At 46.2% G+C, this 26,645-nt stretch overlaps 1 protein-coding gene across 2 annotated transcripts in view; it reads right to left on the reverse strand.

The window, feature by feature from the left end:
- LOC104144874 (ubiquilin-1-like) overlaps positions 1-24,361 on the reverse strand; it is a 106,931-nt gene extending 82,570 nt beyond the window's left edge. Inside the window, exon 1 of one of the 2 annotated variants that reach the window (XM_068926269.1) lies at positions 23,963-24,361. In XM_068926269.1, coding sequence (XP_068782370.1) covers positions 23,963-24,121 — 159 coding nt within the window. In that variant the 5' untranslated portion in view covers positions 24,122-24,361. The remainder of the gene's footprint in view (positions 1-23,962) is intronic. The other variant, XM_068926270.1, reaches the window with a different exon arrangement.
- Positions 24,362-26,645: the final 2,284 nt, after the last annotated feature.

A 26,645-nucleotide genomic window follows, 5' to 3' on the forward strand; every position in this document is an offset into this window, starting at 1 on the left:
AAAGATGAGGGTGTGTGTGCGAGCGCACTGTGAAATAAAGGTGAGTGGGGTGTGTATGTGTGTGCACCCTGAAATAAAGGTCAGGGGTGTGTGTGTGCGTGTACTGTGATATAAAGGTGAGGGGTGTGTGTGTGCGCACTGTGAAATAAAAGTGGGTTGTGTGTGTGTGTGTGCGCACTGCGAAATAAAGGTCAGGGGTGTGTGTGTGTGTGTACTGTGAAATAAAGCTGAGGGGTGTGTGTGTGTGCACTGTGAAATAAAGGTGAGGGGTGTGTGCGCGCAATGTGAAATAAAGGTGGGGGGGTGTGCGCACTGTGAAATAAAGGTGGGTGGGTGGGTGTGTGCACACTGAAATAAAGGTGGGGTGTGTGTGTGTGTGCGCACTGTGAAATAAAGGTGGAGGGGTGTGTGTGAGCACGCGCACTGAAATAAAGGTGAGTGGTGTGTGTGTGTGCGCACTGTGAAAGAAAGGTGAGGGGTGTGTGTGTATGTGTGCGAACTGTGAAATAAAGGTGAGGGGGGTCTGTGTGTGTGGGCGTGCACTGTGAAATAAAGGTGTGTGGGTGTGTGGGTGTGCCCACTATGAAATAAAGGTGGTGGTGTATGTGTGTGTATGTATGCGCACTGTGAAATAAAGGTGGGGGGGGGTGTGTGTGCACTGTGAAATAAGGGTGAGGGGTGTGTGTCTGTGCGCACTGTGAAATAAAGGTGGGTGTGGGTGTGTGCACACTGCGAAATAAAGGAGGGGGGGTGTGTGTGCGCACTGTGAAATAAAGGTGAGGGGGGGTGTGTGTGTGCACGTGCACTGTGAAATAAAGGTGAGGGGTGGGTGTGCATGTGTGTGTGCGCACTGCGAAATAAAGGTGAGGGGTGTCTGTATGCGTACGCACTGTGAAATAAAGGTGCGGGGGTCTGTGTGTGTGTGTGCACTGTGAAATAAAGGTAAGGGGGATGTGCGCACTGTGAAATGAAGGTGTGTATGTGTGTGCGTGCACTATGAAATAAAGGTGAGGGCGGTCTGTGTCTGTGGGCGTGCACTGTGAAATAAAGGTGGGTGTCTGTGTGGGTGTGCCCACTATGAAATAAAGGTGGTGGTGTGTGTGTGTGTGTGTGTGTATGCGCACTGCGAAATAAAGGTGAGGGGGGTGTGTGCGCACTGTGAAATAAAGGTGAGGGGTGTGTGTGTGTGCACTGTGAAATAAAGTGAGGGGGGTGTGCGCGCAATGTGAAATAAACGTGGGGGGGGTGTGCGCACTGTGAAATAAAGGTGAGGGGTGTGTGTGTGTGCACACTGCGAAATAAAGGAGGGGGTGTGTGTGTGTGCACTGTGAAATAAAGGTGAGGGGTGTGTGTGTGCACACTGTGAAATAAATGTGAGGAGTGTGTGTGTGCGCACTGTGAAATAAAGGTGAGGGTGTGTGTGTGTGTGTGCGCAATGTGAAATAAAGGTGAGGGGAGATGTGTGGGTGCGCGCACTGTGATATTAAGGTGGGGGGAGGTGTGTGTGTGTGCACGTACTGTGAAATAAAGGTGAGGAGGGGTGTGTGTTTCTTTACGCACTGTGAAATAAAGGTTGGTGGTGGGTGTGGGGGTGTGCACACTGCGAAATAAAGGCGAGGGGATGTGTTTGTGCAGGCGCACTGTGAAATAAAGGTGAGGGGTGTGTGTGTGCACTATGGAATACAGGTGAGGGATGTGTGTGTGCACACAGTGAAATAAAGGTGAGGGTGTGTGTGTGTGTGTGTGCGCGCACTGTGAAATAAAGGTGGGGGGGGTGTGCGCACTGCGAAATAAAGGTGAGGGGAGGGTGTGTGTGCACACTGTGAAATAAAGGTGAGAGGAGGATTTGTGTGAGCACTGTGAAATAAAGGTGAGGGGTGGGTGTGTGTGTGCACTCTGAAATAAAGGTGAGGGGTGTGTGTGTGTGTGCGCCCTGTGAAATAAAGGTGAGGGGCGTGTGTGTGTGTGAGCACTGTGAAATAAAGGTGAGGGGTGTGTGTGTGTGTGTGTGCACTCTGAAATAAAGGAGAGGGGTGTGTGTGCGTGCACTGTGAAATACAGGTGAGGGGGGTGTGTGTATTGTGAAATAAAGGTGGGGGGGTGTGCGCACTGTGAAATTAAGGTGAGGGGGGTGTGTATGCACGCGCACTGTAAAATAAAGGTGAGAGATGGAGCGTTTGTCTTTACGCACTGTGAAAGAAAGGTGAGGGGAGGTATGTGAGTGCGCGCAATGTGATATAAAGGTGGGGCGAGGTGTGGGGGTGTGTACGCACTGTGAAATAAAGGTGAGGGGTGTGTGGGTGCATTGTGAAATAAATGTGAGGGTGTGTATGTCTACATACTGTGAAATAAAGATGGGGGGGTGTGGGTGTGCGAGCACTGTGAAATAAAGGTGGGGGGGTGTGCGTGTGCACTGTGAAATAAAGGTGGGGGGGTGTGTGCGCACTATGAAATAAAGGGGTGTGTGTGTGTGTGTGTGTGCACTGTGAAATAAAGGTGAGGGGTGTGTGTGTGTGCGCACTGCGAAATAAATGAGGGGTTTGTGCGCGTGCACTGTGAAATAAAGCTGAGGGGTGTGTGTGCCCACTGTGAAATACAGGTGAGGGATGTGTGTGTATGTGTGTGTGCACCATGAAATAAAGGTGAGGGGTGTGTGTGCGTGAGCGCAGTGAAATAAAGGTGAGGATGGTGTGTGCACTGTGAAATAAAGGAGGGGTGTCTGTGTGCGCCCACTGTGAAATAAAGATGAGGGGGCTGTGTGTGCACTGTGAAATAAAGGTGAGGGTGGGTGTGTGTGTGGGTGGGTGGGTGTGCGCACTGTGAAATAAAGGTGAGGGGTGTGTGTGTGTGTGCGCACAGCGAAATAAATGAGGGGTTTGTGCGCGTGCACTGTGAAATAAAGCTGAGGGGTGTGTGTGCCCACTGTGAAATACAGGTGAGGGATGTGTGTGTATGTGTGTGTGCACCATGAAATAAAGGTGAGGGGTGTGTGTGCGTGAGCGCAGTGAAATAAAGGTGAGGATGGTGTGTGCACTGTGAAATAAAGGAGGGATGTCTGTGTGCGCCCACTGTGAAATAAAGATGAGGGGGCTGTGTGTGCACTGTGAAATAAAGGTGAGGGTGGGTGTGTGTGTGGGTGGGTGGGTGTGCGCACTGTGAAATAAAGGTGAGGGGTGTGTGTGTGTGTGCGCACAGCGAAATAAAGGTGAGGGGTGCGTGTGCGTGAGCACTGTGAAATAAAGGTGAGGGTGGTGTGTGCACTGTGAAATAAAGGTGAGAGGGGTGTGTGTGTGTGTGGGCACGCAATGTGAAATAAAGGAGGGGGGTGTGTGTGTGTACCGCGAAATAAACGTGAGGGGTGTGTGCCCACTGTGGAATAAAGGTGAGAGGCTGTGTGTGTGTGTGTGCCCACTGAAATAAAGGTGAGGGTGTGTTTGTGTGCCCACTGTGAAATAAAGGTGGGGGTGGGTGTGTGCACACTGTGAAATAAAGGTGAGGCTGTGTGTGTGTGTGTGCGCACTGTAAAATAAAGGTGGGTGTGTGTGCGCACTGTGAAATAAACGTGAGGGGGGTGTGTGCACTGTTAAATAAAGGTGAGGGGTGTGTGTGTGCACTGTGAAATAAAGGTGAGGGAGGTGTGTGTGTTCACCCACTGTGAAATAAAGGTGAGGGAGGTGTGTGTGTGGGTGTGCACGCACTGAGATATAAAGGTGGGGCGAGGTGTGTGGGTGTGTACGCAGTGTGAAATAAAGGTGAGGAGGGGTGTGTGTGTCTTTACACACTGTGAAATAAAGGTTGGGGGGGTGTGTGGGGGTGTGCGCGCACTGTGAAATAAAGGAGGGGGGTGTGGGTGTGCGCGCATTGTGAAATAAAGGTGGGGGGTGTGTATGTGTGCGTACTGTGATATAAAGGTGTGGGGGGTGCGTGTTTGCGCACACTGTGAAATAAAGGTGAAGGGTGTGTGTGTGCACGTGCACTGTGAAATAAAGGTGAGGGGGGTCTGTGTGTGTGGGCGTGCACTATGAAATAAAGGTGTGTGTGTGGGTGCCCACTATGAAATAAAGGTGGTGCTGTGTGTGTGTGTGTATGCACACTGTGAAATAAAGGTGAGGGGGGTGTGTGTATGTGTGCACACTGTGAAATAAAGGTGGGGGGGGTGTGCTTGTGTGTGCACTGTGAAATATAGGTGAGGGGGGTGGGCGGGGCACTGTGAAATAAAGGTGAGGGGTGTCTGTATGCGTGCGCACTGTGAAATAAAGGTGAGGGGTGTCTGTATGCGTGCGCACTGTGAAATAAAGGTGAGGTGGGATGTGTGTTTGTGTGTGTGCGCACTGTGAAATAAAGGTGGGGGGGGTGTGCGTGTGTGTGCACTGTGAAATATAGGTGAGGGGGGTGGGGGGGCACTGTGAAATAAAGGTGAGGGGTGTCTGTATGCGTGCGCACTGTGAAATAAAGGTGAGGTGGGATGTGTGTTTGTGTGTGTGCGCACTGTGAAATAAAGGTGAGGGGGGTGTGTGTGCACTGTGATTTAAAGGTGGGGGGGGCTGTGCACTGTGAAATAAAGGTGAGGGGGGTGTGCGCGCAATGTGAAATAAAGGTGGGGGGGGTGTGCACTGTGAAATAAAGGTGAGGGGTGTGTGTGTGTGCGTACTGTGAAATAAAGGTGAGGGGTGTGTGTGTGCACGCGCACTGTGAAATAAAGGTGAGGGGTGGGTGTGCATGTGTGTGTGTGCGCACTGCGAAATAAAGGTGAGGGGTGTCTGTATGCGTACGCACGGTGAAATAAAGGTGCAGGGGTGTGAGTGTGCGTGCAGTGTGAAATAAAGGTGCGGGGGTCTGTGTGTGTGTGCGCACTGTGAAATAAAGGTGAGGGGTGTGTGTGTTTGTGTGCGCACTGCGAAATAAAGGTGAGGGGTGTCTGTATGCGTGCGCACTGTGAAATAAAGGTGCAGGGGTGTGAGTGTGCGTGCAGTGTGAAATAAAGGTGCGGGGGTCTGTGTGTGTGTGCGCACTGTGAAATAAAGGTGAGGGGGGGGGTGTGCGTGTTCGCACTGCGAAATAAAGGTGAGGGGTGTCTGTATGCGTGCGCACTGTGAAATAAAGGTGGGGAGTGTGTGTGTGCGTGCACTGTGATATAAAGGTGAGGGGGGTGTGCGTGTGTGTGTGCAATGTGAAATAATGGTGAGGGGGAATGTGTGTGTGCGCAATGTGAAATAAAGGTGAGGGGAGTTTGCCCACTGTGAAATAAAGGTGAGGGGGGGTGTGGCGTGCACTGTGAAATAAAGGTGAGGGGTGTGTGTGGGTGCGTGTGTGTGCGCACTGTGAAATAAAGGTGAGGGGGGTGTGTCTGTGTGCGCGAACTGTGAAATAAAGGTCAGGTGGTTGGGTGGGTGTGTGCACTGTGAAATAAAGGTGAGGGGGGTGTGTATGCATGTGTACTGTGAAATAAAGGTGGGGGGTGTGTATGTGTGCGCACTGTGATATAAAGGTGAGGGGGGTGCGTGTGTGTCTGTGCACAGTGTGAAATAAAGGTGAAGGGTGTGTGTGTGCACGCGCACTGTGAAATAAAGGTGAGGGGGGTCTGTGTCTGTGTGTGCGCGCAGTGTGAAATAAAGGTGGGTGTGTGTATGTGTGTGCCCACTGTGAAATAAAGGTGGTGGTGTGTGTGTGTGTGTGTATGCACACTGTGAAATAAAGGTGAGGGGGGTGTGTGTATGTGTGCACACTGTGAAATAAAGGTGAGGGGGTGTGTGTGCATGTGTGTGCACTGTGAAATAAAGGTGGAGGGTGTGTGTGTGCGCACACTGTGAAATAAAGCTTAGGGTTGTGTGTTTGTGTGTGTGCACTGTGTAATAAAGGTGAGGTGGGATGTGCGTTTGTGTGTGTGCACACTGTGAAATAAAGGTGAGGGGTGCGTTTGTGCAGTGTGAAATAAAGTGAGGGGGGTGTGCGCGCAATGTGAAATAAAGGTGAGGGGGGTGTGTGTGTGTGCACTGTGAAATAAAGGTGGGTGTGTGTGTGTGTGTGTGCACACTGTGAAATAAAGGTGAAGGGTGTGTGTGTGTTTGTGTATGCACTGTGAAATAAAGGTGAGGGGTGTTTGTGTACACTGTGAAATAAAGGTAAGGGGGGTGTGCGCACAATGTGAAATAAAGGTGAGGGGGGGTGTGGCGTGCACTGTGAAATAAAGGTGAGGGGTGTGTGCATGTGTGTACACTGAGAAATAAAGGTGAGGGGAGTGTGCGCACCGTGATATAAAGGTGAGGTGGTTGTGTGTGTGCACGCATGTGTGCACTGTGCAATAAAGGTGAGAGGTGCGTGTGCATGCACTGTGAAATGAAGGTGAGGGGGGTGTGCGCATTGTGATATAAAGGTGAGGGGTGTGTGTGTGTATGTGCACACTGAAATAAAGGTGGTGGGGTGTGTGTGTGCGCGCACTGTGAAATAAAGGTGAGGGGGGGTGTTTGTGCCCACTGTGAAATAAAGGTGGTGCTGTGTGTGTGTGTATGCGCACTGTGAAATAAAGGTGAGGGGGGTGTGTGTATGTGTGCATTGTGAAATAAAGGTGAGGGTGGGTGGGTGTGTGCGCGCACGGTGAAATAAAGGTGTGTGGGGGGGTGCGCATTGCGAAATAAAGGTGGGGGGGTGTGCACTGTGAAATAAAGGTGAGAGGAGGATGTGTGTGAGCACTGTGAAATAAAGGTGAGTGGTGTGTGTGTGTGTGCACTCTGAAATAAAGGTGAGGGGTGTGTGTGTGTGTGTGCACTGTGAAATAAAGGTGAGGGGTGTGTGTGTGCACTGTGAAATAAAGGTGAGGGTGGTGTGTGCACTGTGAAATAAAGGTGAGAGGGGTGTGTGTGTGTGTTCGCGCACTGTGAAATAAAGGAGGGGGGTGTGTGGGTGTGCGCGCATTGTGAAATAAAGGCGAGGGGGTGTGTGTGTGTGCACTGTGAAATAAAGGTGTGTGTGTGTGTGTGTGTGCACACTGTGAAATAAAGGTGAAGGGTGTGTGTGTGTTTGTGTATGCACTGTGAAATAAAGGTGAGGGGTGTTTGTGTACACTGTGAAATAAAGGTAAGGGGGGTGTGTGCACAATGTGAAATAAAGGTGAGGGGGGTGTGGCGTGCACTGTGAAATAAAGGTGAGGGGTGTGTGCATGTGTGTACACTGAGAAATAAAGGTGAGGGGAGTGTGCGCACCGTGATATAAAGGTGAGGTGGTTGTGTGTGTGCACGCATGTGTGCACTGTGCAATAAAGGTGAGAGGTGCGTGTGCATGCACTGTGAAATGAAGGTGAGGGGGGTGTGCGCATTGTGATATAAAGGTGAGGGGTGTGTGTGTGTATGTGCACACTGAAATAAAGGTGGTGGGGTGTGTGTGTGCGCGCACTGTGAAATAAAGGTGAGGGGGGGTGTTTGTGCCCACTGTGAAATAAAGGTGGTGGTGTGTGTGTGTGTATGCGCACTGTGAAATAAAGGTGAGGGGGGTGTGTGTATGTGTGCATTGTGAAATAAAGGTGAGGGTGGGTGGGTGTGTGCGCGCACGGTGAAATAAAGGTGTGTGGGGGGGTGCGCATTGCGAAATAAAGGTGGGGGGGTGTGCACTGTGAAATAAAGGTGAGAGGAGGATGTGTTTGAGCACTGTGAAATAAAGGTGAGGGGTGTGTGTGTGTGTGCACTCTGAAATAAAGGTGAGGGGGGTGTGTGTGTGTGTGCACTGTGAAATAAAGGTGAGGGGTGTGTGTGTGCACTGTGAAATAAAGGTGAGGGTGGTGTGTGCACTGTGAAATAAAGGTGAGAGGGGTGTGTGTGTGTGTTCGCGCACTGTGAAATAAAGGAGGGGGGTGTGTGGGTGTGCGCGCATTGTGAAATAAAGGAGGGGGGGTGTGTGTGCGTGTGTGCACACTGTGAAAGAAAGATGAGGGGGAGGGTGTGTGTGTGTGCAGTGAAATAAAGGTGAGGGGGGGTGTGCATGTGTGCACTGTGAAAGAAAGGTGAAGGTGTGTGTGTGTGGACTGTGAAAGAAAGGTGAGGGGGGTGTGCGCACTGTGAAATAAAGGTGGGGGGTGTGTGTGCACTGTGAAATAATGGTGAGGGGGGTGTGCGTGCATTGAGAAATAATGGTGAGGGGGGTGTGCGTGCATTGAGAAATAAAGGTGAGGGGTGTATGTGTGCGTGTGTGTGTGCGCACTGTGAAATGAAGGTGAGGGTGTGTGTGCGCGCACTGTGAAAGAAACATGGGGGGGGTGCGCGCGCACTGTGAAATAAAAGTGAGGGGGTGTGTGTGCACGCACTGTGAAATAAAGGTGAGGGGTGGGTGGGTGGGTGCACTGTGAAATAAAGGTGAGGGGGTGTGCCTTTACGCACTGTGAAATAAAGGTTGGGGGGGTGTCGGGGGGTGTGCACGCATGTGAAATAAAGGAGGAGGGCGTGTGGGTGTGCGCGCATTGTGAAATACAGGTGAGAGGTGTGTGTGTGTGTGTACCATGAAATAAAGGTGAAGGATGTATGTGTGTGTACGCACAGTGAAATAAAGGTGGGGGGGGTGTGCGCCCACTGTGAAATAAAGATGAGGGGGCTGTGTGTGCACTGTGAAATAAAAGTGAGGGAGGTCTCTGTGTGCACTGTGAAATAAAGGTGAGGGGGGCGTGTGTATGTTTGCACACTGTGAAATAAAGGCGAGGCGTGTGTGTGTGTGTGTGTGTCTGTGTGCGCACTGTGAAATAAAGGTGAGGGGTGTGTGTGTGCACACACTGTGAAATAAAGGTGGGTGGGTGTGTGCGTGTGTTTGCGCACTGTGAAATAAACGTGAGGGGGGGTGTGCACTGCGAAATAAAGGTGGGGTGTGTGTGTGCACTGCGAAATAAAGGTGATGGGTGTGTGTCTGTGCACTGTGAAATAAAGGTGAGGGGGGTATGCCTGTGTGCGCACTGTGAAATAAAGGTGAGGGCTGTGTATGTGGACTGTGAAATAAAGGTCAGGGGGCATGTGTGCGTGTGTGCGCACTGTGAAATAAAGATGGGGGTGTGTGAGTGTGCGCACTGTGAAATAAAGTTGAGGGGGAGGATGTGTGTGTGTGCAGTGAAATAAAGGTGAGAGGGGTGAGCGTGTGTGTGCTCACTGTGAAATAAAGGTGAGGGGTGTGTGTGTGTGTGTGCACGAGCACTGTGAAATAAAGGTGAGGGTGTGTGTGTGTGTGTGCGCACTGTGAAAAAAAGGTGGGGGGTGCGTGTGTGTGCACTGTGAAAAAAAGGTGGGGGGTGCGCGCACTGTGAAATAAAGGTTAGGGTGTGTGTGCGTGTGCACGCACTGCGAAATAAAGGTGAGGCGGTGTGCGCCCACTGTGAAATAAAGGTATGGGGGGTATGCGTGTGTGTGCGCCCACTGTGAAATAAAGGTGAGGGCGTGTGTGCGTGTGTGCACCCACTGTGAAATAAAGGTGAGGGGGTTTGTGTGTGCACTGTGAAATAAAGGTGAGCGTGTTTGTGTGTGTGTGCGCGCACTGTGAAATAAAGGTGAGGGGTGGGTGTGTGGGTGTGCACAGACTGTGAAACAAAGGTGAGGAGGGGTGTGTGTGTCTTTACGCACTCCGAAATAAAGTTTGGGGGTGTGTCAGGGGGTGTGTGCTCACTGTGAAATAAAGGCAGGGGGTGTGTGGTTGTGCGTGCACTGCAAAATAAATGTGAGGGTGTGTGTGTGCGCACTGTGAAATAAAGGTGAGGGTGTGTGTGTGTGTCCACTGAGAAATAAAGGCGAGGTGTGTGTGTGTGTGCACATTGTGAAATAAAGGTGAGGGGGGTACGTGTGTGCCCACTGCAAAATAAAGGTGCGAGGGGTGGGTGCGCGCACTGCAAAATAAAGGTGTGGGGTGTGAGTGTGTGTGCGCACTGTGAAATAATGGTGAGGGGGTGTGCGCGCACTGTGAAATAAAGGTGGGTGTGTGTGCGCACTGTGAAATAAACGTGAGGGAGGTGTGTGCACTGTGAAATAAAGGTGAGGGGGGGGTGTGTGTACTGTGAAATAAAGGTGAGGGAGGTGTGTGTGAGCACCCACTGTGAAATAAAGGTGAGGGGGTGTGTGTGTGGGTGTGCACGCACTGAGATGTAAAGGTGGGGCGAGGTGTGTGGGTGTGTACGCAGTGTGAAATAAAGGTGAGGAGGGGTGTGTGTGTCTTTACGCACTGTGAAATAAAGGTTGGGGGGGTGTGGGGGGGTGTGCACGCACTGTGAAATAAAGGAGGGGGGGGTGTGTGGGTGTGCGCGTATTGTGAAATAAAGGCGAGGGGGTGTGTGTGCATGTGTGCACACTGTGAAATAAAGTTGAGGGGGAGGGTGTGTGTGTGTGCAGTGAAATAAAGGTGGGGGGGTGTGCATGTGTGCACTGTGAAAGAAAGGTGAAGGTGTGTGTGTGTGGACTGTGAAAGAAAGGTGAGGGGGGTGTGCGCACTGTGAAATAAAGGTGGGGGGGTGTGCGTGCACTGTGAAATAATGGTGAGGGGGGTGTGCGTGCATTGAGAAATAAAGGTGAGGGGTATGTGTGTGCGTGTGTGTGTGCGCACTGTGAAATGAAGGTGAGGGTGTGTGTGTGTGCACGCACACTGTGAAATAAACATGGGGGGTGTGCGTGCGCACTGTGAAATAAAAGTGAGGGGGTGTGTGTGCACGCACTGTGAAATAAAAGTGAGAGGTGGGTGGGTGGGTACATTATGAAATAAAGGTGGGGGGTGTGCCTTTACGCACTGTGAAATAAAGGTTGGGGGGGTTTCGGGGGGTGTGCACGCATGTGAAATAAAGGAGGAGAGCGTGTGGGTGTGCGCGCATTGTGAAATACAGGTGAGAGGTGTGTGTGTATATGTCTGTGTGCACCATGAAATAAAGGTGAAGGATGTATGTGTGTGTACGCACAGTAAAATAAAGGTGGGGGGGTGTGTGTGTGCACCCACTGTGAAATAAAGATGAGGGGGCTGTGTGTGCACTGTGAAATAAAGGTGAGGGAGGTGTCTCTGTGTGCACTGTGAAATAAAGGAGGGTGGGTGGGTGTGTGCGGACTGTGAAATAAAGGTGAGGGTGTGCGTGTGCAGTGTGAAATAAAGATGGGGGGGTGTGTGCGCACTGTGAAATACAGGTGAGGGCGTGTGTGTGCGCACTGTGAAATACAGGTAAGGGCGTGTGTGGGGGTGTGCGTGCACTGTGAAATAAAGGTGAGGACGGGTGTGTGTGTCTATGCACTGTGAAACAAAGGTTAGGGTGTGTGTGTTTGTGCACGCACTGCAAAATAAACGTGAGGGGTGTGTGTGTGTGTGCACTGTGAAATAAAGGTGGGGGTGGGTGGGTGTGTGCACCCACTGTGAAATAAAGGCAAGGGGGGTGTGGGGGGGTGCATGTGTGGGTGTGTACACACTGTGAAATAAAAGCGAGGGGTGTGTGTGCGTGTGTGCACACTGTGAAATAAAGCTGAGGGGGGGTGCGTGTGTGTGCACTGTGAAAGAAAGGTGAGGGGGGTGTGCGCACTGTGAAATAAAGGTTAGGGGGTGTGTGTGTGTGTGTGTGTGTGTGCATGCACTGTGAAATAAAGGTGAGGGGGTGGGTGTGCACTGTGAAATAAAGGTGAGGGGGGGTGTCTGTGTACGTCTACTCTGTGAAATAAAGGCGAGGGGTGTGTGTGTGTGTGTGTGCGCACCCACTATGAAATAAAGGCGAGGGGTGTGTGGGAAGGGTGCATGCGTGGGTGTGTGCCCACTGTGAAATAAAGATGGTGTGTGTGCGTGCATTGTGAAATAAAGGTGAGGGGGAGTGCGTGTGTGTGCACTGTGAAAGAAAGGTGAGGGGGGTGTGCGCACTGTGAAATAAAGGTTAGGGGGTGTGTGTGTGTGCGTGCACTGCGAAATAAAGGTGAGGGGAGTTTGTGTGTGCACTGTGAAATAAAGGTGAGGGGTGTGTGTGTGTGTGTGCATGCACTGTGAAATAAAGGTGAGGGGGTGGGTGTGCACTGTGAAATAAAGGTGAGGGGGGGTGTCTGTGTATGTCTACTCTGTGAAATAAAGGCGAGGGGGGTGTGTGTGTGCGCACCCACTATGAAATAAAGGCGAGGGGTGTGTGGGAAGGGTGCATGCGTGGGTGTGTGCCCACTGTGAAATAAAGATGGTGTGTGTGCGTGCATTGTGAAATAAAGGTGAGGGGGAGTGCATGTGTGTGCACTGTGAAATAAAGGTGAGGGGGGTGTGCGCACTGTGAAATAAAGGTTAAGGTGTGTGTGCGCGCGCACTGTGAAATAAAGGTGGGGGGTACATGTGTGTGCACTGTGAAATAAAGGTGAGGGGGTGTGTGTGTGTGCGCGTACTGCAAAATAAACGTGAGGGGGTGTGTGTGTGTGCACTGTGAAATAAAGGAGAGGGGGTGGGTGTGCACTGTGAAATAAAGGTGAGGGGGTGTGTCTGTGTGTGTCTCCTCTGTGAAACAAATGCGAGGGGTGTGTGTGTGTGTGTGTGTGTGTGTGTGTGTGTGTGTGTGTGTGTGTGTGTGTGTGTGTGTGTGTGCACCCACTGTGAAATAAAGGTGAGGGGTGGGGTGTGTGTGTGTGTGTGTGTGTGTACGCCCACTGTGAAATAAAGGTGAGGGGGTGTGTGCACCCACTGTGAAATAAAGGTGAGGGGGTGTGTGTGTGCACTGTGAAATAAAGGTGAGCGTGTGTTTGTGTGCGCACTGTGAAATAAAGGTGAGGGTGTGTTTGTGTGCACACGCGCACTGTGAAATAAAGGTGAGGGTGGTACGTGTGTGTGCACTGTGAAATAAAGGAGAGGGGGTGTGTGTGCACTGTGAAATAAAGGTGAGGGGGTGTGTCTGTGTGTGTCTCCTCTGTGAAACAAATGCGAGGGGTGTGTGTGTGTGTGTGTGCACCCACTGTGAAATAAAGGTGAGGGGTGGGGTGTGTGTGTGTGTGTGTGTGTGTGTGCACGCCCACTGTGAAATAAAGGTGAGGGGGTGTGTGCACCCACTGTGAAATAAAGGTGAGGGGGTGTGTGTGTGCACTGTGAAATAAAGGTGAGCGTGTGTTTGTGTGCGCACTGTGAAATAAAGGTGAGGGTGTGTTTGTGTGCACGCGCGCACTGTGAAATAAAGGTGAGGGTGGTACGTGTGTGTGCACTGTGAAATAAAGGTGAGGGGAGCACGTACTGTGAAATAAAGGTTAGGGTGTGTGTGCGTGTGCACGCACTGCGAAATAAAGGTGAGGCGGTGTGCGCCCACTGTGAAATAAAGGTATGGGGGATATGCGTGTGTGTGTGCCCACTGTGAAATAAAGGTGAGGGGGGGTGTGCACCCACTGTGAAATAAAGGTGAGGGGGTTTGTGTGCACACTGTGAAATAAAGGTGAGCGTGTGTGTGTGTGTGCACGCGCACTGTGAAATAAAGGTGAGGAGGAGTGTGTGTGTCTTTACGCACTCTGAAATAAAGGTTGGGGGGGCGTCAGGGGGTGTGTGCTCACTGTGAAATAAAGGCAGGGGGTGTGTGGTTGTGCGTGCACTGCAAAATAATCACGAGGGTGTGTGTGTGTGTGTGTGTGTGTGTGTGTGTGTGTGTGTGTGTGTGTGTGTGTGCGTGTGTGCACACTGTGAAATAAAGGCGAGAGGGGTGTGTGTGTGTGTGTGTGCCCACTGTGAAATAAAGGCGAGGGGTAGGGGTGTGTGTGTGTGTGTGTGTGTATGTGTGTGTGTGTGTGTGCACGCCCACTGTGAAATAAATGCGAGGGGTGTGTGCACACATTGTGAAATAAAGGTGAGGGGGGGGTACGTGTGTGCACACTGTGAAATAAAGGTGCGGGGGGTGGGTGCGCGCACTGTGAAATAAAGGTTTGGGGGGGGGGTGTGCGCATGTGTGCACTGTGAAATAAAGCTGAGGGGGTGTGTGCGCACTGTGAAATAAAGCTGAGGGGGTGTGTGCGTGTGCGCCCACTGTGAAATAAAGGTGTGTGTAGGGGGTGTACTGTGAAATAAAGGTGAGGGCGTGTGTGTGTGCACTGTGAAATAAAGGTGAGGGCGTGTGTGGGGGTGTGCACGCACTGTGAAATAAAGGTGAGGAGGGGTGTGTGTGTCTACGCACTGTGAAATAAAGGTTGGGGGGGTGTCAGGGGGTGTGTGCGCACAGTGAAATAAAGGCGAGGGGGTATGTGGCTGTGTGCGCACAGTGAAATAAAGGCGAGGGGGTGTGTGGCTGTGTGCACACAGTGAAATAAAGGTGAGGGATGTATGTGTGTGCGCACAGTGAAATAAAGGTGAGGGGGTAGGTGTGTGTGCACGCACTGCGAAATAAAGGTGGGTGGAGGTGGGTGGGTGTGCACGCACTGCAAAATAAAGGTGGGTGGAGATGGGTGGGTGTGCACGCGCATTGCGAAATAAAGGCGGGGGGGGGTGGGGGGGTGTGCACGCGCACTGCGAAATAAAGGGGTGGGTGGGTGTGGGAGAGAGATCTTTTACCATGCTCTGTGGGCAAACATCCCTCTTCGTTATTCTGAGTCTCTCACTGTTAACTGTAACTACGCTGCAAGACCATTCCCCCATAGTAAGCGGAAAAAAAAAAAGAGGGAAAAAAAGTTTCTTTAGATTCAAACAATGAAAGGATCAGAGCAGCAATTGGCAATTGCATTCTTACTCCCATAGGCCTTATCTCTGTAGTTTTCATAGGACTCCTCACCATTCTTATTGGCAACAAATAACTCAGGGGATGAGGTGCTCCAGTGCCACAGTAATGAAAACAGCATAACTTCTGCAAGCTGTTAGATGTGAGCAGTGAAGACAACTAGCTTAATTTTATTTTCCCTAAACAGAATTGCAAATGTCAAACTGGTACATATCATCCCAAGTGCCTCAAATATATGCAACTGACAGAGAGGAAGGGAAAGGAGAAAATATGGTAATTAATACATATTTAGGCTGTTTTAAGAAATAAACTTTGGAAATGGTTACATCCTCAATTTGTAGAACTGAGCTAGATAACACTATCAGTAAACTAGAGGTAATGCTTTGTAACAATTTGTCACTTGGGAAAACCAGAAGAGGAAGAAGTTCAAAGTCTCACCAACTGGCTGGAAATAATGTCCAATTCTCCTGCTGCACTGACTCTTCCCTTTTTTATTAACACATAATACTATAAACAATGGTTTCAGTCAGTTTGTTTTACTGTTCAAAAATTCAAGTTTTACTTCATTATGATAATGTGCAGTATTATTTACATTAAAGGTGTTTGCTTTTATCCAAGCATAAAAAGGGCTTCAAGACGCAAAAATAAATAGTGTTTTGCCATATTTAACATATAGCACGTTCACAGAAACTTGTTCATTGTACTGCTCTAGTAGCTGAATTCAATAAAAATAAGGTAAAAAGCGATTTTTTTTTTTAGACATAATAGGGGCAGCAGTGGAAAGACTGGACAGAAACACAAGATTATCCATCTAGACAGACAGAAGCCTGGTTTCCTTAAGGGGTGAAAAAAAAATCTTAACTAGAGTGAACTAATTCAAGGTCACAGACTCCTAAAAGCATAGTAATTTGTAGATTTGACGTGAATTACAGCAGAGCTGAAGCTAGTCTTGTTGTTAATGCAAGCAAGGCACTTCAATTTACCTTAAGTTAACTTGTTTCTTCTCAATAATACACTATTTTTTTTTTTAAAGGACAGGAATAGCATAATTTTTCACATTGAGAACACTTTTAGCAACACTCGAAAACTACTTGTTTTCACTCTCAGTAGTTTCCATGCCAAATATCCTCAAGTTCACAGAACCTTAAAATAAAACTCAACCCAATACTCTACTAACAGAATTCCACTCTTTTGTTCCAAGCTAAAATAAAAAGTAGGGTCTACAAGTCAAGTTAGAACTTCTATTACACCCGCTCAACTCCACTGCCTCTGAAGGTTTTTGCCACATGTAAGTGAACACAACTCTGTTGATGCATAGTTCTGAACAAACACAAAGGAAATCCAACTTGCATTCTCGTAGCTGAGCTAGTTTTACACTGAGCTAGTTCTAGTAAACATTTGTTTTGTCACTGAACAAAGCAAATGTCTGAATACACATGGAGTAGAACGACTGACTAAAAGGGAGACTTTTTTGTACAGTCACTTTGCACAACAGAGCCATACTTTAAACATTAACTTGTTAACATCTGACCATCTGATAAGTTGGCCTATCAAGGCCCCATAAAAGAAGTTTTTCCAGGTGAAGTAAAAATCTTAAAATTGTCTTTTGATACATTACCACCATGTAACAATTCAAAAGCGTTTTGATGACTCACAGTATGCCATCAAAAACAGCAACCATAGTAGCATTACTGCCCATTCACATGACAAAGTGCCATGAAAAAGGAATAAAGAGAGGAAAACAAAAAATAAATGAAAAATACTTTCAAATTCCTCTTAACCTTGGTTTTAGATGAGACATATTTAAAAATTAAATTTCAGTAACACTCTGAAAGAGGTCTCAGGGAATTAAACATCCAATATCCACTGAAACCCAACCTAAAACAAGCTCCTAAAAACTGCAACTGTTTTGAAAATACTAAGCTACAACTTTATCTACATAACAATTAAAAAAAAAAATAAAGTTGCTGACTCTTCCCAAACCAAATTCTGTTTTTAACACAGTGGTGGATGACATGGAGGCAAGGGTTTGTATCTAGATGGCAGAGTTACAATTTACATTCCCAGCAGTCCCTTAGATCACAGTTCTATTACAAAGAATGATTTTTAAACGACATTACAGCAGAGGAAGTGCAGCTATAAAGTGCACCCAAAATTAGGTTTCTGTAGACTTTTGTGACTTCACAGAATCACAGAATGGCCAAAGTTGGAAGGGACCTCTGGAAGTCATCTAGTCCAACCCCCCTGCACAAGCAGGGTCCTCTAGAGCATATTTCCCAGGATCACATCCAGACGGGTTTTGAATATCTCCAGGGAAGGAGACTCCACTACCTCTCTGGGCAACCTGTGCCAGGGCTCAGTCACCCTCACAGGAAAGAAGATTTTCCTCATGTTCAGATGGACCTTCCTGTGTATCAGTTTGTGCCTGTTGCCTCTTGTCCTGTCCCTGGGCACCACTGAGAAGAGTCTGGCCCCATTCTCTTGGCACCCTCCCTTCAGATACTTGGACACACTCCCTCAGCCTTTCTTCATAGGAGAGGTGCTCCAGTCCCCTCATCATCTTTGTAGCCCTCCACTGGACTCTCTCCAGTAGTGCCATGCCTCTCTTGTCCTGGGGAGCCCAGCACTGGACACAGGACTCCAGGTGAGGCCTCACCAGGGCTGAGCAGAGGGACAGGATCACCTCCCTCGACCTGCTGGCAACACTCTGCCTAATGCAGCCCAGGATACCCTTGGCCTTCTTGGCCACAAGGGCACATTGCTGGCTCATGGTCAACTTGTCCACCAGGACTCCCAGGTCCTTCTCTGCAGAGCTGCTTTCCAGCAGGTCAACCCCCAGCCTGTACTGCTGCCTGGGGTTATTCCTCCCCAGGTGCAGGACCCTGCACTTGCCTTTGTTGAACTGCAGGAGGTTCCTCTCCACCCAACTCTCCAGCCTGTCCAGGTCCCTCTGAATGGCAGCACAGCCCTCTGGTGTCTCAGCCACTCCCCCCAGTTTTCTATCATCAGCAAACTTGCTGAGGGTGCACTCTGTCCCTTCATCCAGGTCATCAATGACTACATTGAACAAGACTGGACCCAGGACTGACCCCTGGGGGACACCGCTAGCCACAGGCCTCCAACTAGACTCCGCACCACTGACCACAACCCTCTGAGCTCTGCCATCCAGCCAGGTCTCAATCCACCTCACTGTCCACTCATCCAGCCCACACTTCCTGAGCTTGCCTAGGAGGATGTGATGGGAGACAGTGTCAAAAGCCTTGCTGAAGTCCAGGGAGACAACATCCACTGCTCTGCCCTCATCTCCCCAGCCAGTCCTTCCATCATGGAAGGCTATCAGATTGGTCAAGCATGATTTCCCTTTGGTGAATCCATGCTGACTTGACAGAGGGTTACTATCTTCTTGTGCCTAGAAGTTAGCCCTTGTTAATTATACATGCTAGTTACAACCAAATAATTTCCTCAAATCTCTGCAGTTAAATCAAACCTATAAAAAAGTCATTTCAAGAAACAAATTCAGCTTCTTGATGAGTTTACAAGGCTAGCAGTCCAGAAGATAAAATTGAGGCAATGCAATCTAGTGGAAAGAGCTCCAGACTCATGTTCTAGCTGGTTCTAACCCTTCCACCAGGCAGCCTTCAGCAAGCCACTCTGCTCCTTTGCACCTTGAGTAAGAAGAAGGGATTACTAAGCGCTTACCTTCTTGGTAAAGGCACTCTGCAATCTACTGATTAAAAGTACTGCACTTGCAACAGAGCAAGTCTGCTTTGGGGCAAGTCACTGAGATTGGAAAGGGGCATAAAAGGATCATGCGTAAATAGTGATTCTTGCAGTAGAGCTGCATGCTGAAAACCAAGCCTTATACTTTTTTTTTTTTCTCCTCCACATGAGGCAACATAAGGTGCTTAATTTTTCTTCTCTGTTAAAAAGAAATTGGGCAACATCCATTTTTCCTGAGGAAAAACTGCTATTTGACTTACTGCCAATAGAACTCTTACTCATTTGTCCTTCTAGGTAAATATCTCAAAATTGTTTGGCTTTAGCAAGTTTAAATTTAAAGTGATACAGAATATAAAACATGAGTGAACTACACACCCATTACAGCTATCAATTTTTTTTTTTTTAAACACTGTCAGGGGTAAGGAACTACTAATCCTATCAACAAAAAGTAGTCCATACAAAAGCATTGTTCTTCATATCACCATGTAATTCACAATTCTTAAGTTTTTGTTCCAACTTCTGTCCCAGGCAGTTAGCAGCCCTCCCTATATAACCTAGTGACTATAAGCCTTGGTTGAGAAGTTGATTGCGCTTTAAAATGAGCATACAGAATATCTTACCATGATACCTCTGCAATAGCTGTTCATCCATTAGGGTGTTTTTTGCTGTTGACAATTTTAACAGTATACAGGACAATCTTTTAAAGTTTTGTGATTTTTAACGAGACTGAGGATAGCTGATCCAAACAAAACAAAACAAACCCACAGAAAATCAGAGTAGGAAGGGTGTATTTGTGCCTTATTTGACATGGATAAACAGTTAAAAAAGATAAAAACAATTTGAAATGTCAAAATGAAACTGTTACTCTGCATAATAGTATTTGCATACAAGAGACTTCAGAGTATTATTTCAAAAGGTATTAATATACTATTATATCTGCTAGTCATTTATCAGAAAATACTTAAGTACCTAGGTTAGATAGGTGCATATTTAAAATATCCATTAACTAAGCCAACTGTCAGGAAAGTCAATATACTGTCTTCTAAAGGTTTCTATTCCATCAAACAGCAATTTACCATTGTTCTAAATAATTTTTAATCAAGTTTTAAACTCTGAGAAAAAATGACTTATGTGCAAAGTAGTTAATCAAACAGGGCTTCTTTATTTCAAAGAAACATGAATAATCAGAGCACACTACAAGGCTGACTCCATAAACAGTCACACAGATTCATCAGTGATGTGTTTCAATGCACTCAGACATAAGACAATGGAAAATCCAACGCTTTAACTCTAGTGCTAAACAATCCATGCACTCAAGTTCCTTGAGTGTCAACAGAAAGCTAGATCATAATAATGAAAAAGAACAGATTGGACTATTATAGAATTTCAACCGCTTTTGGTTGTACCATTCAGTAATCCATGGACTACAGGAAAAACACTGAGCCAGAACTGGATTACATTAAAAATAACTGAAATTAAGTTGATCTTATGAAATAAAGCATTATAAAAAATATTAAAAGCATATGCAAGTCAAGAAAGATACTCTGCTATCAAATCACCCAATGCTCCCCTTAACATGTACATGCATGTGACCTTTATATGGGGAACATGGCCAATTTGTGATTGTGAGAACCAGGCACAAATCAAACAGTGGATTTATGGATTTAAAGTTTCAATCACAATCTTTAGTTCATATTCAAGTTTTAATCAGAGAATACAACTCTGCACAGACCTCCACTTGTCAGAAAGCAGAGTCCCAACATAATGTATATAATTACACAATAATTCAGTATGTCAGCATTTTATTTTAAATTGAGCACACAACAGAAAGCACAATTTTCAGGAATATAATTAGTTTACAAAATATACTATAAGTTGATAAATATACTACTACTGAAAACTATATTCCCTGCTGGAGAAAAATTACATTAAAAGGTTGAAGTTAAATAAAATTGGAGAAAACAAGAAGAGTTAAAACTGTTTTCTATGGTTGTATGAACTAAATTTGATTTTACTAACTTTTCCAAATGGATATTACCCTGAAATTTTCAGATAATCTTAGGATTGACAATAATTCTCTGCAAGAACTGTGGACTTCTAAAATTAACAGTGCTCTTGGCCTAATAGTTAAAAATATAAGGCAAGCCACGTTATTCTGTTTCAGAGTTGTAGTGTTCACAAAATGCCTAACTTGGTATCTTGCAGTCATTACACACGTTGGTGGATAGTGACTCTGAATCAATTACAATATAACCTTGAACGTTGCAAATTCCAACACTGGGCTGCATTGGCATTCCAAGAAGTGCACCATGAAGTCTCAGCAAGCTTTAACTTTTCTAAAATCTTCCTATAGGGTAAACAGACTAAATGAAGAAATTGTTTTTCCCATAACTTGCTCCAGCACCTCATCACTCAAACAATTCAAGTCATTCACTAAGAGAAGATATCAAGGCATGAGCAGCCCATAACACGGCCACTCAATTGCTCTGTGTATATAGAGCTTTACCAAAACACACTGTTAAATCAAGTTTAATAAGCAAGGAATTGCATAGGCTACATTGCCATGAACTCACAAAATAAACCAAACATGCAAAAAGAAAAAAAATGAAAGACAAACAGTTTTACTGAGCTGAAGTCTCCTGTGTATTGGAATTCCAAGTCAGCAGGCTTATAGGTATTCATCTACCTAACATGAATAGAAGTCTTTGTGCAAAGTAGTGTACGGGCCTGCAGGTTCAGTATCATACCCAGTCAAGAAAGCAAATATTTGGTCCTTTTCCTAACACTGAGCCAAGCTGTGCTCAGCATAATCAAATAGGTTCTACAGTAAATAAAGATGGATGGGTGGCACTTAAAATCAACTGACCTCCCAGAGTGGTTTGGTACTTGAAGGTTATTTTCCATTCTAACCTACATACTGCCTGTTCCAGATGTGCAACTTAAGGTTTGTTATTGCTGATCCTATGTTACTTAAATCTTCCAACACAGGAAAAATCTTCCTCAGCTTTGAACAGTTGCAAACCTGATTTACATCAATGGAAGAACATAAAATACACTTTGCATAGCCCTAAATTTGACCCCAGGACCCAAAATATTTACCTAAAAAAATCTCAAGAGTTATGTTCTGGCAGTATTCTGAAGTGACTGTAAACAAATAAGGAGTCAAGTCACTGAGTCATAATATTAGCTACAGAAATATACAACTGAATGGCTTTCATTTTGCTGTATGAGTTTAGGTCAGTTTTTTTTTTTTCCCTGCAAATATGGCAGACATTGCTGGCTGGCCTCCCAGCAAAAAATTCCACTTGTTGATCCAAAATGCATTTGAACAGATGTTCAATTTGTTTCTTATTTGAGACTAATCTATTTTCAGGATTGGCTCTAGAAACATCACATCTATTGTTGATGTTTATTATTAACAACAGGTCATCTTGACAGTTTAAGAAAAACAGCCAATACTAGTCACACTACAGGGACTGCAAGTCTTGCATTTTTTTGATGCTAGCTGTGACACTGTCTGGGAATCAAAGCAAACAGTGGTCCCACAGGAGCAGCAGCAGTTTTATTTCACAGGAATCAAGATTCAACTGCAAATCTAATCTGATAATAACAGCTGAAAGAGATACCAGGACAGTGTTAAGAGTTTAAGATATATATATATATATATATATATATATATATACACACACACACATACACACAATGAAGATATCTTAAGCAGTGCTTTCTATTAATCACTTAAATTTGTACAACTACTTTCAGTAAAAATGTATGTTTTCATTAGTTTGTGCAACTATTTCAGTTTTTGAGATAACAGTATACTAGAAAATCTGGCATTTCCACCAGGGTTCATGTTTGAAATAATCTTCTTAAAGTCAAATATATTACAAAATTCACATCTTAAGTGAATTTGTTTATAACTCCTGAAGTACCTAATCTAATTGCAATCAAACAGCTTTTCAGGACAAATGATCTTTAAGTTAGATACAAGTGTATGATCTTTTCTAGAAAGAAAAGGAATATTAGGAATTTTACAACAGCTGCATTCATGCTATTCACAAATCTACAGAGAACAGTAAAGTGAAAAAGTACCCATTTCACATTGAGATTGCTGGGAAAGTGTTGGACAGTATCAAAAACAAACACAGAAATTTCACCTTTGGGAGAAAAGTCTAGAAATTAAGCTTGCAGACAGAGTAGCAGACAGCGTGCAATATTGCAGCTGCCAAAAAAACAGTGAAGACGAGAATAATCTCACCTTTTGACAGCTGGAGAAGAGTTCTCAATGAAACTTATGTCTGGGATACTGACATAAAAAACTTGAATCTTGAACTGCCCCAAGGGTAACAACTTGAAATGCCAGCATTTTGTCTCTTCACAGCAACCAGGTGGAGCAAGTCTGATATTCTACCCAGGGTGCTGGCTCTACATTTTACACTCACCTTCTGTATTCTCCTCTGAAAATAACATAGTGTCTTTTGGCTCATCAATAATTAACAATTTCAAGCACCATATCTAGACACCAGTTGCACTCTTTCACATGTAACCTGTTTTTCGTGAGGGTTTGCAGTTACTAACTATGCAAAAAAAAAAGTCAAACTCAGTTATGTATATTGAATTTCAGAGAAATTTCATGGAAAACAAAGTAAGTTCTAGGTCTCCTTCAGGGAACTTCACCTTCTGGAATATTTTAGCATATTGAAGTCTACACCCTTTATAAGCAGGAGCCTCTGGCTTTATAGACATCTGCCTTATACTTTGACTTTTTTATGATTTGTAGTTACCTAATCTAAACAAATGAAGTCCTCGTCAATATTTGCATGGAAAGCCTCCAAGTAAAAAGCATTGCAGGAAATAAGTGTCAATGATTCAGTAGGTGTCACTATTTCTGTTGAGCCAAAGGCACCCTAGGACACTGACTTTCATAAGAACACAGAACAAAGACCCTGACAATTCAGAGTTAATTCAGAGTTCTCAGACAATACCACGATGCTAACTACCATATCAATAAGTAGCACACCAAAGAGCAGCATAAGCTACGCTTCATTGGTACTGCAAGCTTTACGAACACAATCTAAAAACATGGCTTCTCGAAATTTAAGACATCACTCACCATAGCCCGCTCACTCTTTTTAAGGCCAGTTTTAGATCAAGAGAGTTACTAGCGCTGTAGCTCTGCCGTGCAGGTGATTGCATGTTTTCCACAGTCACGATAGTTAGCCAGTGAGGCTGCTGCTGCTGCCAGACTGACAGCTCGACAGGACAACTCAGAATTAGAAAACGAGCTCCATCCACCTCCCAGCGCTGCTCGCAGCATCGCAACAGGGAGAAGAGAAGCCGCGGAGGAGGAGACGAAACAGGAGGTTTCTCTATCACCTCCACTAGCCTCGGATGGCAGCAACCCTCTGCAGGGCTGGGTCTAGCCCTGCTGCTCGCCCGAAAGCAGCTCGGCTGGGCAGGAACTGCTTTGTCACCGTGCAGGGCCCTGGCCCCGCAGCGTGGGAGGCGGAACTGCGGCCGGTCACTCCGCTGCCGAGCCGCGCTGCCGCCGGACCTCCCGCCAAGGCCGGCGGGACCCCGACCACTGCCCGACTGCCGCAACCCCCTCACCTGCCGAATGCTGCTGGTCTCGGACACGGCGAACTCCTCCTTCTCCTTCGGGGTCTTCACCGTGACTTTGATGATCCGCGGCTCAGCGGCAGCGAGACCCTGGGCGGGGGATTCCGGGGGGCTGCGACCCCCGGCGGGGGTCCCTGCGCTCTCCGACATGGCGGGCGGAGCCTGGCTGGCTCGGAGCGCGCAACTGCGGGCGGCTCTACACGCCACGGCCTCGTACTCCCGCAACACTCACTCCCACAACGCTAAACGGAAACTAGCCAGCTCGGCCGCCGCGCGCACTGATGACGTGCTGCATCGGGGAAGTTACTAGAAAGGGGAGCTGTCTCCCCGGGAATGGGCTCCCTGAGTTTCCCCCGACGCGCGCATGCGCGGGCTGGCCGCACCAGGGGCGGGGCGGGCGATGCCGCGCAGGCGCAGGCGGCCGCGTGTCGTCCCAGTGCTAGCTGCAGTCGTCTGTGTGGTAGAGGCATTATGTGCACTGTAATGCACAGTGGTTTTTGTAGGAAATAAAGCCGTGTCACGGCCTGTAAGGATTTCGTCTGAAAAAGGAGGGAGAACGCTAGCTCTATACAACTTCTGAGCTTAGACGAGGATCATGAACTGCCTTTGGCTTTTAAGTTATTTAGCATCAGTTTAAGGATAAACTGAATATCTTGATAGAAAACTTTATTATTACTTTAAAAGTAGAATTGCACAGCTGGAATGAAACCTGGACCAAATAAACTTAAATCAGTAATTAAATTTAGTGCCAAATAAGTAACCCCAAATCACCAAGTTAGGCCCTAAAAACCAGGGAGTTTTAGTGTCAGCTTCCTATCTGTATTTTAGTATCAAATGCATGGATGGCTTTGAATGCTAGAGGCAAATGCCCTTTCTTCCTTATCCTTTAAATTATCCCAGAATTACCTTTTGTCACACTAGCCTGCCTCATCAGATGATTTGCCAGCTTGGTCCACTACAGGGATATCTCAGTCGATGTTAAATCAGTGGAGCGTAATACAACATGGCAGGCTCCAGCCGTCTAAAACATTTCCACCAATTTAAAATCTGTTAATAGGTTTTAAAACTGGCTGAGGGGCATTCCAAGTTTTGTCTGCTCCTTTCTAAAAATTCAGAGATACCTATTTCAATATTGTCATATGAGACATCTAACAGAAGTAGTGTCTGATAAAGGAAGTCTACTCTAATTAGTCAATCTAATGATCCTGGCTCCACTGAAACAGACCCAAAATTTGTTACCCTACAAGTTACTTATTTCTGAACAATGTTCAAATTCACACGGGGATCTTCCATGCCAACATTACAGCTAACTCCATGCTGAGGTTGCTGATATGACTCAGAGTTTATCTCAGATCTCAACAGCCAGCACCGTAACAAAGGACGTCATTGCACCACTTTAAATTATCTTACCACCTGTTTTGCCAACACTACAGCAGTTTCTAGTGCGTGAATTGCATGGCACCTCAAAAAGCTAGACTACCAGCTCTACCAAAAATCACAGAAATCCTGTCAGTGTAGGACAGATGAGCATGCTGGTTTCTGCTTCTTCCAGAAATAACAAACATCATTAAAACTTGGGTATAAGAAAGGATGAGGAAGAAGATTCAGAATCATCTATTTTGGCTGTTTAAGTTGTAAGAAACAATTCCTGTCCTAAAGAGTTTAATGTGCATCTGTGTAGTCTGTAGTATAAAGGGAGCCAGTTCTCAGTTGAAAGTCTCTAGGCTTTCCCATAATTAAGATTGTCTTCATTGAAATACAAACTACTGGGGACAAACAGTTGCTAAGCATGCAAGGTAACCTGAAAGCACTGGCAAGTCCATAGTAAAAAAAAGCCAAGACAGTGTAAGCTTTTCACAGAACTGAACATTTATGTATAAGCTCAGCAGTTTTTCATACTAGTTTTAAAACATGTTTCATTAAAAGACAAGATTGGGTTTGTAGTTGCTAGTGTTTTTCATGTCTGCCACCAAGCAAAAGGCTTTCAAACACACAGTAGATATATATATATATATACACACTTACTTTTTATTACATTGCTCTATTAACTAGGAAGAAAAAAGATTTTTTTCCATACAAATTAAAATACTTTATATTCCTAATAATTCCAAATAATAATGAAAATTGTTTATTTTAATGAATTCTTGTTAAAAGGTACCTCTGAAGAGGAAAATTTTGCCTTCAATCTAATAGTCCTGATTTACTCTGAGTCAACCAACTTAGCAGCTTTCTTTTCACCTTAATTCTCAACTCTGACTAGACATCTCTGATTTGATATTTTTTCCATAGATAGATAGTTGATTTCAATCAATGCAAAGTCATCCTAAATTGGCTAAAAAAACCCAACCAAATGAAAAATCCAACTAAAAAAAAAACCCCACACAATTGAAAATGAATTTAGAGTGATCAGACCATTTGCATCAAAATCAAAATACTGGCTCAAGCCAACTTGAACCAAATTGAGAATATCAGTAAAAGGTTTTGAACTAGTTTAGCTAAACTCAAACTAAAGTTACACCTTTAGTTAAAATGATGCAATTCTGAAACTAGACAAGGCCTCAGGTGGTATAATTACAGTAAAATTTACATCCAAGATATCCAAAGTTTTGCTATAAACTAGACTTAACATTCCTTATATTTTTGAACATTAAAAACACGTACACCTTTCACATGT

The sequence above is a fragment of the Struthio camelus genome, chromosome W (genome assembly GCF_040807025.1).
Source record: "Struthio camelus isolate bStrCam1 chromosome W, bStrCam1.hap1, whole genome shotgun sequence".
NCBI classification, from domain to species: Eukaryota; Metazoa; Chordata; class Aves; order Struthioniformes; family Struthionidae; genus Struthio; species Struthio camelus.